At 43.2% G+C, this 12,722-nt stretch overlaps 1 protein-coding gene across 2 annotated transcripts in view; it reads right to left on the reverse strand.

Annotated features, from left to right (window-relative positions):
- Positions 1–221: 221 nt before the first annotated feature.
- LOC141101651 (ceramide kinase-like) overlaps positions 222–12,722 on the reverse strand; it is a 41,415-nt gene continuing 28,914 nt past the window's right edge. Inside the window, exons 8-13 of one of the 2 annotated variants that reach the window (XM_073590881.1) lie at positions 8,007–8,159; positions 5,944–6,049; positions 4,573–4,631; positions 3,566–3,774; positions 3,274–3,458; positions 222–1,665 (exon numbers count right to left, since the gene is read on the reverse strand). In XM_073590881.1, coding sequence (XP_073446982.1) covers positions 1,584–1,665; positions 3,274–3,458; positions 3,566–3,774; positions 4,573–4,631; positions 5,944–6,049; positions 8,007–8,159 — 794 coding nt within the window. In that variant the 3' untranslated portion in view covers positions 222–1,583. Of the gene's footprint in view, positions 1,666–3,273; positions 3,459–3,565; positions 3,778–4,572; positions 4,632–5,943; positions 6,050–8,006; positions 8,160–12,722 lie in introns of both variants that reach the window. The other variant, XM_073590879.1, reaches the window with a different exon arrangement.

Here is a 12,722-nt window from a genome sequence, read left to right on the forward strand (position 1 = left end):
AGCCAATCTTCTCTGCCACATTTTGTTCGCTGTATTGTAGTAGTATTTCATATCCACTAGGTGGTGCTCTATCACTAGCGATATTCACCATTCTTCCTGATATTCCACATAGCCGCCATTTTCAGAAGTGTGACTTTTACTTCTGCGATAATAAATCCTTTCACTGTGTAATTGACTTTTGTAAATAATTCCAATTCTGCTGACGATCATGCACCAATCACTGGATGTAAATGTTTTCTTTATTATAATATACTAAACTTTATTATAGCTCCAACCTATTATGTAGCATTGTACAATCAGGGGAGGCAATGACAGGGAGACAAAACTGTCCATTGGGCCTCATACATGAAAACCATCTACACTGTGATTGTCAGTCTTGGTACATTTTCCCTATATGGCTTTTCTCATATTTTTATAGATTTTTTTCTGTTTTTTTTTTTTTAGTTTTATTCTTTGAAAATGTTACAAAACTTAAAAAGCATTAATACAAGAATTAAATGTATACAATAAATTTTGCAACGGTCTGAAACCCCCTTTAAGAATAAAATTAACAAGAGGTTTTAAAAGGGAGAATTTATTAAAATAGACAATGATTTCTATTCATAATCGCTACAGATCACGCAATAGTTGTTCATGGCATATTGGATTTAAAGGGTTATTCCCCATCGTGATAGATGGATATTATCGGATAGAGCTTGAAAATACTAGCACTTTTGCAATTTACTGCTTATTAAAATTTGCAGCTGTTCTTCAGATATTAACACTTTTGCTTACAGCCTCATTGCCTAGGAGACCGACCACCGCTGCTGCATAGCTTGTAAGCACAGCCGGGATTAGGAGGTAGCAGCGCGCGCTCCAGCGATTCTGACCAGCTTCAAAACAGCTCAATAGAAAACAGCTTGTAAGCACAGAGCATGTTCTGCTGTCTAGCAGCGGCAGTCGGTCTCCAAGGCAACGGGCTGTCAAGCAGAGAAATGTGTTACTATCTCAAGAACAGCTTAAAATTTTAACAAGCAGTAAATTGCAAAAATGCTTGTAATTACGAGCGCTATCCAAGAATACCCATCTTTATAACCTTTTAATCGTGACTGACCACCATCACAGGCATCTATAGTGGACTCTTCAGAACACCATCAGAAGCAAAGCTGCCTTGTACAACTCTGATTCCGAAGAATTAATTTGTTAGACTAGTGTGTGCCAGGTCAACTGTGGGTATGCCAAAAACCCCCGCTCCTTGCCAATCATTAATAACTCCTACTCTGGCAGAGATGAAAGTAGGGTATTTCTTTAACCATTCACTCATAAATAATTCCTACAAGCTCCAGGCTCGTCGTGGATCGTCATTAATAAATTAGCAACATTTACCTCTATCAGGATCCCCATTATGGGGTAAATTATTAAATATCGGCTACTAAGGATCCTTATCCCCAAAGCTGCTGGAGATGTAGTCTTTCTTAGCAAAGACTTGGCGCTTGGGAGTTTTAGATCTTTGGTGTCGGGCAGTGCCTGACCTGCAGGCAACAGGTGCAACCAGCTTGATCTCAGTCTTTGTGGCCGGGGGTGTCATCTGTAAATGTAACCCTTTACGGGGTGACGTATGGAATTGTCCGCATTTGGGCGTCTTCAATACCCCGAGCGAACAACTGAATGAGCTGGTGGTGTACCCTGCAACGAAGGAGAAGAAATGTGAAAAATCATTCTATGACCATCCACCATCGCAATGCACATGATATATGTACCCATACAGCGCCCCTTGATAATGATGCCATTTTTTTTTTCAAAATAAATAACTATTCTCTGGGACCGTTATTACGACTATATATTTTTTGCTAATTTTTTAAACCTAAATTACTTTTAAAGCACTTTTTATTCAATTCTTTTGGGAGGCAAAACAGCAATTCTGGAATTTTACATTATTTAGCATTTATGATATCAATTGTGTAGGGTTTTATCTTCTCCCCCAAAGTAGAAGTCTTTTTAAGGGAAAAAAATATTTTTGAGAATCACAGTAATCGACTTGGCCACGCAATTGTTTTATTGCTTCATTAATGTACTACAACACTTCTGTATTGCAATATGTTATGCACTTGTTCATTTTTTCAAAAAAAATTTACCTTTTTTTAAGTCCCAGTTGGGGACTTGAACATGATCCTCTGGTTGTTATTTAACACACTAAAAATACTTCTCGTTAGCTGTCTCTTACATCTAATGTTTTTAAGGCCCCTACTATTACATTAGAAAAAAAAAATCGTCCAAACATGCTGGGATAGGCAAACTATCGAACTTGTATGTAAGCCTCCCAAGAAATTAGGTTTGGTACATAAGGCTCAAGCGGTTCTGCAGGCAGATAAGCTGTTGCCACAAGGTTCTGGCAGAAACCCTCTTATAGAGAACAGAATAATGCTCCGCCAAGCGCTCATATATGGGGAGTTGGGAAAGATAGCTGTCAGTCAAATAATCAGCCAATGTGAATGCAAGGGCTACATGGCGACTTTTGCCACAACAACTGTGGCACGACCGAAATTTTGCTTGCGGCGCTACAGAAGTTAATGGAGTCTCTGCGACACCTATCGTACCACAACAAGCAAATCACGTAAAATCCAACCAAATCAGATTTTTTTTGCCACTTTCTTGTTGTGGTAGTGTAGGTGTCACAATGGTACACCATTCACTTCTTGATGTAGAAGTAGCACCAAGTGAACTTCGGTCACATGACTGCTGACGCAGCAAAAGTCGCCCTGTGGCCTAAGCCTTATACTGACAGGACAAGAAGCCTATTAAGCTGCCTTTGAGCCTCAGGTCAAAAGGCTTTCAAACCTGGCAAAGTCGAAGGACAATGCTAGTCACCCAGCTGCCATTGCAACCCATTAACACCCAGCGATTGGGTTCACTTAATAGACGGGCTATGGCAGCCCCATTCCTTCTGAAACCAGTTGGGTGTCAGCAACACACGACAAGAGAAACAATTGCGCAGATTTATGCAAGACAGCCGTAAACCCAGTGATCTGGCATGATATCCCTTCGTCACTGCAATAAAAAAAAAATGTTTATTGGGGGAGTTGGTCATTGACATTGCAAGGTGTGTGGGACTCCCGGTGTGGCAAGTTGCATTACAGACAGAGGCATCATTATGAAAGATAATTTCTTTCCAGATTTTGCCCCCTTGAGTTTATCTCCTAATTTTTTGCTTTGTTCAGTGCATATGGTGACTTACTTGCTGATTTTTTTCGTTAACAGACTTTGTTGGCATAGTTAAAGGTTGCACTCGCTCACCTGACACTGAGCTGTGAACAGTCCAGGATTTCCCCATCACAGTTCCACGTGCTGGTGGCTGATGAGTTCTCGCATGGACATGTAAAAAATCTCTTCTGACGACGGATTATCTCTTCCTCATCAAGCTCTTCGGGGGTGAAGCGCATCGCGCGGATCCGATGCACCTCCACGTTAGGCAAAGCAAACTATCAGGACAGAATATCTAATTAATGTATGATAGAAATAGGATTGTGTAGGGGTAATGGCGGCCCCATGAAGGCCTCAAGACCAGTTAACCATTCTCACCACTTACCTGATCTTTGCGATTAGTGTGCCGGCTGAGGTGTCTCAGGAACTGAAATGTGCTACATTCCTGCACTAGGATAAGGTCAGCAGTGCCATCGGCTAAGTGTGCCGTCGGGGACAAGCCATCTTGGCTCTTGGGGCAAGCACTAGACATTCCGGTAATATTAATGGCCAAGAAGGAACCAGTCACCGTTTTCCAGTTGTCGGAATTAGAAACTTCTAAACAAGAAGAAAACCATTAGGCCGTGCACCGTTCATGAAGTTTCCACTTATATCTGATGCCTTAAAGGGGTTGTTCAAGAAAATCTGGCACAGAAATGCTGAACACATTATTAGTTATCCTTTTGTTTTTTACGTTGAGATATCGGGACCTACACTGTCATATATGACCCCTCAATCGGATGCTCGGCAAAAGAAACTATGCAGGGCTGGCTCCAGTTTATGTGGGCCCTTGGGCAACAGAGCCCTATTGGGCTCCTCTTTGCTTAAGTGCCTGGCTTCCATGATAATGCCATCGGCACCACATTTCGAACCCCTTAAAACAATTAGAGCTAGCTGTAATCGCAGCAGCCTTATTTGGTAACCACACAGTGGCAGAAAAGAAGTAGGCTCAACTCCTGAGACCGCACTATACACACTGTGCGCCATGACTTGGACAGCCTTGGGGTGCAGTGGGTCTTTGTACTCGCCCGGGTTCACCGAGTGCTGGTGCCCGACCTGTTGCCAGGAGTCAAAGTACCACTGATCTGATATCTCATGATGAGGGTAGACCACTTGTATAAAAGTACTTGAAAAATCATAAAAAAACACAACTAACATCTTTACGGCAAGCACATTTACTGCCCTTATAAAATCTTTGCTCTTTGCAAATTGGATTGGAAAGTTCAAAACACAGTATATATTGGGCCTATTGCCATCTGGACTGTTCCTTAAAAGCCTGCCATCTCATAAAATTAGGCTACAGCCAGTTACAATTGACAATTTATGTAACTCAATTAGAACATCATGACTTACTAGGAGATTCTTCTGCCATCTCTCGAAATCTTTCTGATGATTCAGAACAGACAAGACACCTAAAAATTAATTAAGACATGTGAACAGATGGTCCTTGTGTAAGTGGAAATGTGTTATATCTTAGCCTGGCTTCTGTAGCCATATATTACCAAGTACACAATTACAGGGTGGGCCAGTTATATGGATACACCTAAATAAAATGGGAATGGTTGGTGATATCAACTTCCTGTTTGTGGCACACTAGTATATGGGAGGGGAGAAACTTTCCAAGATGGGTGGTGACCATGGAGGCCATTTTGAAGTCGGCCATTTTGGGTCCCAACTTTTTTTTTCAATGGGAGGAGGGTCATGTGACACATCAAACTTATTGAGAATTGCACAAGAAAAACAATGGTGTGCTTGGTTTTAACGTAACTTTATTCTTTCATGAGTTATTTACAAGTTTGTGACCACTTATAAAATGTGTTCAAAGTGCTGCCCATTGTGTTGGATTGTCAATGCAACCCTCTTCTCCCACTCTTGACACACTGATAGCAACACCGCAGAAGAAATGCTAGCACAGGCTTCCAGTATCTGTTGTTTCAGATGCTGCACATCTCGTATCTTCACAGCATAGATAATTGCCTTCAGACGACCCCAAAGATAAAAGTCTAAGGGGGTTCAGACCAGGAGACTTTGGTGGCCATTCAACTGGCCCATGACTATCCAATCCACTTTCCAGGAAACTGTTCATGTAGGAATACTCGGACCTGACACCCATAATTGATGGTATGGTGTGGTATATGGGGTACAAAGATAGTGGGGCCATTCTTCAGCAATGGAGACCTCAATGCCACTGGATATCTGAAATTGCTACTTGATGATGTGTTGCCCTCTATGCACTGAAGATGGCACGTTCCCTGAGTTTTTCCAGCAAGATGGTGCACCACCACATTATGGGTGTCAGGTCCGAGCATTCCTACAAGGCATCTGACACCCTTAGACTAGCATTTCTTCTGCGGTGTTGCTATCAGTGTGTCAAGAGTGGGAGAAGAGGGTTGCACTGACAATCCAACACAATGGACAGCACTCTGAACACATTTTATAAATGTTCATAAACTTGTAAATAACCCATGAAAGAATAAAGATACGCTAAAACCAAGCACACCATTGTTTTTCTTGTGAAATTCTCAATTAGTTTGATGTGTCACATGACCCTCTTCCCATTGGAAAAAATAAAGTTGGATCCAAAATGTCCGACTTCAAAATCCCATATACTAATGTGCCACAAACAGGAAGTTGATATCACCAACCATTCCCATTTTATTTAGGTGTATCCATATAAATGCCCCACCATGTACATGTAAGAGGGTGGAGGATGGCGAATATTACCCTGTCCTGCAGCGAGTGTTGTCTCTCGGGCTGGAGTCGCTATCCTCAGCCTCTAGGAATTTGACTGTTCCTGTGTATGTTCTGTTACTAAGCGCCATCCTTATGCCTAAAACGAAAAGATATAAAGTTCAGCATTAGCTAAAAGAAGGCAAAGAATGAAGGATATGCTGAAAAGAACACCATGCCTACAGTGAACCATGAAGGGCTTACTCGGTTGACTTACAGTGAAGAATGATGGTGGCTCAGTGAGGCCTATAGTGAAATAGCAGCTCAGTGATGCCCATGGTGAAGCAAGGCGGTGGCTTCGTGATGCTTACAGTGAAACAGGACGGTGGCTGTGTGATGTTTACAGAGAAGCAAGCAGGACGGTGACCCAGTGATGCTCTGGGGCTGCTTTGCTTCCTCTCGCTCTGGTAACCTATAGTTTGTGAAGTGCAAGATGGATTCAATCAAGTATCAGGAATTCCTAGCAGAAAACATCATGCCTTCTGGCTGCCATTGTACCATCCAGCTGGACAATGATACCAAGCATATCTCAAAGTCGATCACGTCTTTGTTTCAGAAGATTTTGGAGAGGCTGTCACAGTTACCAGACTTAAATCCTCAAAGAAAGTATTTTGTGCAATTTGATGATGGCAACATCAAATCGAAGAATATAGGTGACCCTGAAGGCCATTGCCCATAAGGTATGAACTTAGGAAAGCTGCCAGAAGCTGGTGTCTGGCTATTTATCACCAGTGCAGCAGGTCACGACAGCCGGAAGGGCTCTACTGTGTAGTAAAAACGCTTGTCATTAGGGGCTGAATAATTCTGAAACTCCAGTAATCCGTAAAATACATTTTGTGCTGAATATGGAGAAACCACTTGTCATATTAGTTATGTTGAGCGATTGACATTGTTCTTTTTTCACTTTATTGCAGCTGAAAATTTGTAAATTTCACTAATGACACTAAACTCTGCAGGGTAATCAATACAGAGGAGGACAATTTTATATTACAGGAGGATTTATGTAAACTAGAAGCTTGGGCTGATAAATGACAAATGAGCTTTAATGGGGGATAAAACACTGGGCAAAACTGTCACTGAAAAAGACCTGGGTGTATGGGTGGACGACAAACTCACATTTAGTGGCCAGTGTCGGGCAGCTGCTGCAAAGGCAAATAAAATAATGGGATGCATTAAAAGAGGCATAGATGCTCATGAGGAGAACATAATTTTACCTCTATATAAGACACTAGTGCGACCACACTTAGAATACTGTGTACAGTTCTGGTCTCCGGTGTATAAGAAAGACATAGCTGAACTGGAGCGGGTGCAGAGAAGAGCGACCAAGGTTATTAGGGAAGTAGGGGGTCTGCAATACCAAGACAGGTTATTACACTTGGGGTTATTTAGTTTGGAGAATCGAAGGCTTAAGGGTGATATTATTACAATGTATAAATATATGCGGGGACAGTACAAAGACCTTTCTAATGATCTTTTTACTCTTAGACCTGTGACGGGGACAAGGGGGCATCCTCTACGTCTGGAGGAAAGAAGGTTTAAGCATACTCACAGACGCGGATTCTTTACTGTAAGAGCAGTGAGACTATGGAACTCTCTGCCATATGATGTTGTAATGAGTGATTCCCTACTAAAATTTAAGAAGGGACTGGATGCCTTTCTTGAAAAGTATAATGTTACAGGGTATATACACTAGTTTCCTTAATATTGTGTTGATCCAGGGAGCTAGTCTGATTGCCGTATGTGGAGTCGGGAAGGAATTTTTTTCCCCAATGTGAAGCTTACTGTTTGCCACATGGGGTTTTTTTGCCTTCCTCTGGATCAACATGTTAGGGCAAGTTAGGACAGGATATGGGTTGAACTAGATGGACTTAAAGTCTCCCTTCAACCTTAATAACTATGTTACTATGTTAATACACTGAACTTCCATTGGAGGGATGGATAATTTTCTTTGTACAGGTACATACAATTTTTGACACGTGAAATGCATCATGTCTTGTCCCTGTAGACAAAGTCCTTGGAAAAGTTTATTTTCTGAAATGATTTTCTGCAGCTCTTACCTGCTAGATCATATCTCATAGGTCCCACACAGCGCATGCGTTCACTCTCCTTCAGGACATCCCCAAAAAAGCCATAGCCGATCAGTGACACAGAATATCTCATGAGTTGTCCGTCATGATAAGAAGCGCAGACATCCAGGGGTTGTGTGTCACCTACGATAAAAGAAACACATGTTCATCCATTTCAGGAAAGTTGGACACTGGCTAGTTTTTTTTTTTTTTTTTGTAGTTTCGGTCAATTTGGGTGGGAACTTTTGACAGTTTTAAAGGGAATATGTCATGTTAGATGTTTTTGGCCACTAATAAGCACAACCTGCCTCATTGGCCGAAAAAAAAACCCAAAACAATATTGGCTGATGCAGTCAGATTTTTGGGTCACCCTCCCACTTTCTTAAGCGTTTAGGGACCTTTATAGATGCAGGTGACGGGAGAAGGAAGTCACCGCAGCTTTTCAGAGAACTTATTAGAGTATGATAAGAAACATTCTCTGGTTAGGAAGCTTCCAGAATTGTGGGACCTTGAGGACATTTTGTAGTTATCTATCCTAACGCCTGGAATTTTAATACCAGCCACTAGACCCATATTTCCTGTTCTTTACAGATGACCTTTCTGCAGTCTCATTGTTATCACAAGTATAGAGCAGATAACACAGGATTCACAATAACTAATGGTCACAGCTCCCTTTCTCAGGTTAGTTAACAATTACCTTTGCCCAGACTAGAGCATACTCGGATAACACTTCTATATAACCAAAAAGGGTCTAAGTCAGTCTATTGCTTCCAATGGCCATGTAAGAACATAAAGTAGGAGTCTAAAATTAAAAGGGGCTCTCCAGCTTTGGGGTACAAGTCTGCAGTCATTCTATGTGACTGCAGACTTGTGAATCCTCACATCGCGCACTGCGCTGTGAGGATACCCTAGCGCCGGGAGCAGTCATGTGATTTGTATACTTCTGGACACATTCCGACAAGACGTTGTTCAGCCTCGCTCAATACTCTTGCATTGGGCAAGGCTGTGCATGTCTAGTCGACATGTGACTGTGTGTATGCAAATTTGTATTCTCTCCTGCTTGTCATACAGTTAGGTCCATATATACTTGGACAGAGACAACATTTTTCTAATTTTGGTTCTAGACATTACCACAATGAATTTTAAACAAAACAATTCAGATGCAGTTGAGGTTCAGACTTTCATTTCAGGGTATCCACATTAAAATTGGATGAAGGGTTTAGGAGTTTCAGCTCCTTAAGGTACTGTCACACTTAGCGATGCACCAGCGATCCCGACCAGCGATATGACGCGGTCAGGATCGCTGGTGCATCGCTAAGTGGTCGCTAGTGAGCTGCCACACAGGCAGATCTCACCAGCGACATAGCAGCGATACAGCGGTCGTTACCTGTCAAACGAGGCGATCCTGACGTCCTCCCGCCCGCATCCACGCGTCGCTCGTCGGCGCCACAGGAAGCTGACGACGAGAAACGTCCCAGGCCGTTCTCGCGCGATCAGCGATAACCAGCGGGGGAGCGGTCGGAGGTATCAGACATAGCGATATCGCTAGCAATATCGCTATAACGTCACAAAAACCAGTGACGTTACAGCGATATTGCTAGCGAAATCGCTTAGTGTGACAGGCCCTTTAACATGTGCCACCCTGTTTTTAAAGGGACCAAAAGTAATTGGACAGATTAAATAATTGTTAATAAAATATTCAATTCTAGTACTTGGTTGAAAACCCTTTGTTGGCAATGACTGCCTGAAGTCTTGAACTCATGGACCTCACCAGATGCTGTTTTTCCTCCTTTTTGATGCTCTGCTAGGCCTTCACTGCGGTGGTTTTCAGTTGCTGTTTGTTTGTGGGCCTTTCTGTCTGAACTTTAGTCTTTAACAAGTGAAATGCATGCTCAATTGGGTTGAGATCAGGTGACTGACTTGGCCATTCAAGAATATTCCACTTCTTTGCTTTAATAAACTCCTGGGTTGCTTTGGCTTTATGTTTTGGGTCATTGTCCATCTGTAGTATGAAACGACGACCAATCAGTTTGGCTGCATTTGGCTGGATCTGACCACACAGTATGGCTCTGAATGCCTCAGAATTCATTTGGCTGCTTCTGTCCTGTGTCACATCATCAATAAACACTAGTGACCCAGTGCCACTGGCAGCCATGCATGCCCAAGCCATCACACTGCCTCCGCCGTGTTTTACAGATGATGTGGTATGCTTTGGATCATGAGCTGTACCACGCCTTTGCCATTCTTTTCTCTTTCCATCATTCTGGTAGAGATTGATCTTGGTTTCATCTGTCCAAAGAATGTTCTTCCAGAACTGTGCTGGCTTTTTTAGATGTTTTTTTAGCAAAGTCCAGTCTAGCCTTTTGATTCTTGATGCTTATGAGTGGCTTGCACCGTGCAGTGAACCCTCAATATTTACTTTTAAGCAGTCTTCTCTTTATGGTAGGTTTGGATATTGATGCGCCTACCTCCTGGAGAGTGTTGTTCACTTGGTTAGCTGTTGTGAAGGGGTTTCTCTTCACCATGGAGTTTATTCTGCGATCATCCACCACTGTTTTCTTCCGTGGGCGCCCAGGTCTTTTTGCATTGATGAGTTCACCAGTGCTTTCTTTCTTTCTCAGGATGTAACAAACTGTAGATTTTGCCACTCCTAATGTTGTAGCAATTTCTCGGATGGGTTGTTTCTGTTTTTGCAGCTTAAGTATGGCTTGTTTCACCTGCATGGAGAGCCCCTTTGACCGCATGTTTCCCTCACAGCAAAACCTTCCAAATGCAAGCACCACACCTCAAATCAACTCCATGCCTTTTTGTCTGCTTAATTGAGAATGACATAACGAAGGAATTTCCCACACCTGTCCATGAAATAGCCTTGGAGTCAATTGTCCAATTACTTTTGGTCCCTTTAAAAACAGGGTGGCACATGTTAAGGAGCTGAAACACCTAAGCACTTCATCCAATTTTAATGTGGATACCCTCAAATGAAAGCTGAAAGTCTGAACTTCAACTGCACCTGAATTGTTTTGTTTAAAATTCATTGTGGTAATATCTAGAACCAAAATTAGAAAAATGTTGTCTCTGTCCAAATATATATGGACCTAACTGTAAATGTAATTCCAATAGACTGGAGAGAGCATCAGACAAGACACAAAAAATGCTTGCGTTACCGGCCTGTTATAGCTAAGTGGTATATCAGAGTTTTTTAGGCTGCGTGCTTCCACTAGTTAAACAAATTACACCAGGGGACCAAGGCAATGAGCAAACATTTGCCGGAGATTAGAAGATCAGCAGAACTACCCCCTACAGACATGGTGTCTATCACATAGGGGGAAAACTTGAAAACAATCACTAATGAAAACCTAATTTGCATTATTAGGATATGTTCACACTAAAGGCCCAGTCACACATAGCGATCTCGCTAGCGAGATTGTTGCTGAGTCACAAGTTTTGTGACCCCCGGCCTCCCTGCCGGTATCGCTGCAAGAAACCTCTGGACATTTTTTCGTCGCTGATCTCCCGCTGGCCAGCACGCATCGCTGCGTGTGACAGGCGGGAAACCAGCGATCTGCTGTAAGATAATAAAAATAAAAAATATTGTTATTCTCACCTTCCGACGTCCTGCGCAGCATTCCCGCCTCTCTCCACGCTCCGGTCCCAGTAATCCTTTGCAAGAATGACCGTGAGACTTCGCGATCCCGCGAGAACGGACGTCATCGCGGTAATTCTCGCAAAGGATTACTGGGACCGGAGCGTGGAGAGAGGCGGGAATGCTGCGCGGGACGTCGGAGGTGAGAATAACAATATTTTTTATTTTAATTCTATTTTTGACATGGATCCATGGCATCAGCGCTAACGAACACAGCGATGCCGCGCGCGCGGCGTCGCTGTGCTAATCGCTGGTGAAGCTGTCTGTTTGACAGCTCACCAGCGATCACATAGCGACTCACCAGCGATCCTGACACGTTGATATCGTTGTTGGGATCGCTGGTAAGTCGCTATGTGTGACTCCAGCTTAAATGGATTCCATGCCAAAAGGCCCCGCCACACACAGCGATCTCGCTAGCAAAATCGCGGATTTTGTGACACATCAGCGAGATCGCTGTGTGTGACGGGGATCAGCGACCGGCCCCCCTGCCAGTTATCGCTGATCATGCAGCATCGGCCAGGGCAGTTTTTTGATTGCTGGTCTCCCGCTGGCCAGCGCGCATCGCTGCGTGTGGAAGCGAGAGACCAGCGATCAGCGACGCTGGTTTCTAATGTAAACATTGGGTATCCAGGAACCGCGGCTCCTGGATACCCGCTGTTTACCTTGGAAACCGGCGTACACGCTAGTTTCAAAGGTAAACGTCGGGTATCCAGGAGTTGCGCGGCTCCTAGATACCCGATGTTTACATTAGAAACCAGCGTCCAGCATCACTGGTCCTGATCGCTGGGGCTGTCTATGTGACAGCTCACCAGCAATCAGCCTAATGTCCCAGCGATCCCATCATGTCGGATCGTTGGTGGGATCGCTGGGACATCGTTATGTGTAACAGGGGCTAAAGTCCACATCCAAAAAGTCTCAAATCTGCTTGCAACAACTTTTCTATTTATTGGGCCAGTACTGCGTGTCGTGGTTTTTAATGTGCGTCAATTCTTTGGCACGTTTTCCAACGATTTGGATTTCTGGATCACGGAGTGAATTACCTTTACGATGGACTACTTGCTAGA

This window comes from Dendrobates tinctorius, unplaced genomic scaffold (assembly GCF_039654945.1).
Source record: "Dendrobates tinctorius isolate UK_male_01 unplaced genomic scaffold, ASM3965494v1 ptg000120l, whole genome shotgun sequence".
Lineage (NCBI taxonomy): Eukaryota > Metazoa > Chordata > Amphibia > Anura > Dendrobatidae > Dendrobates > Dendrobates tinctorius.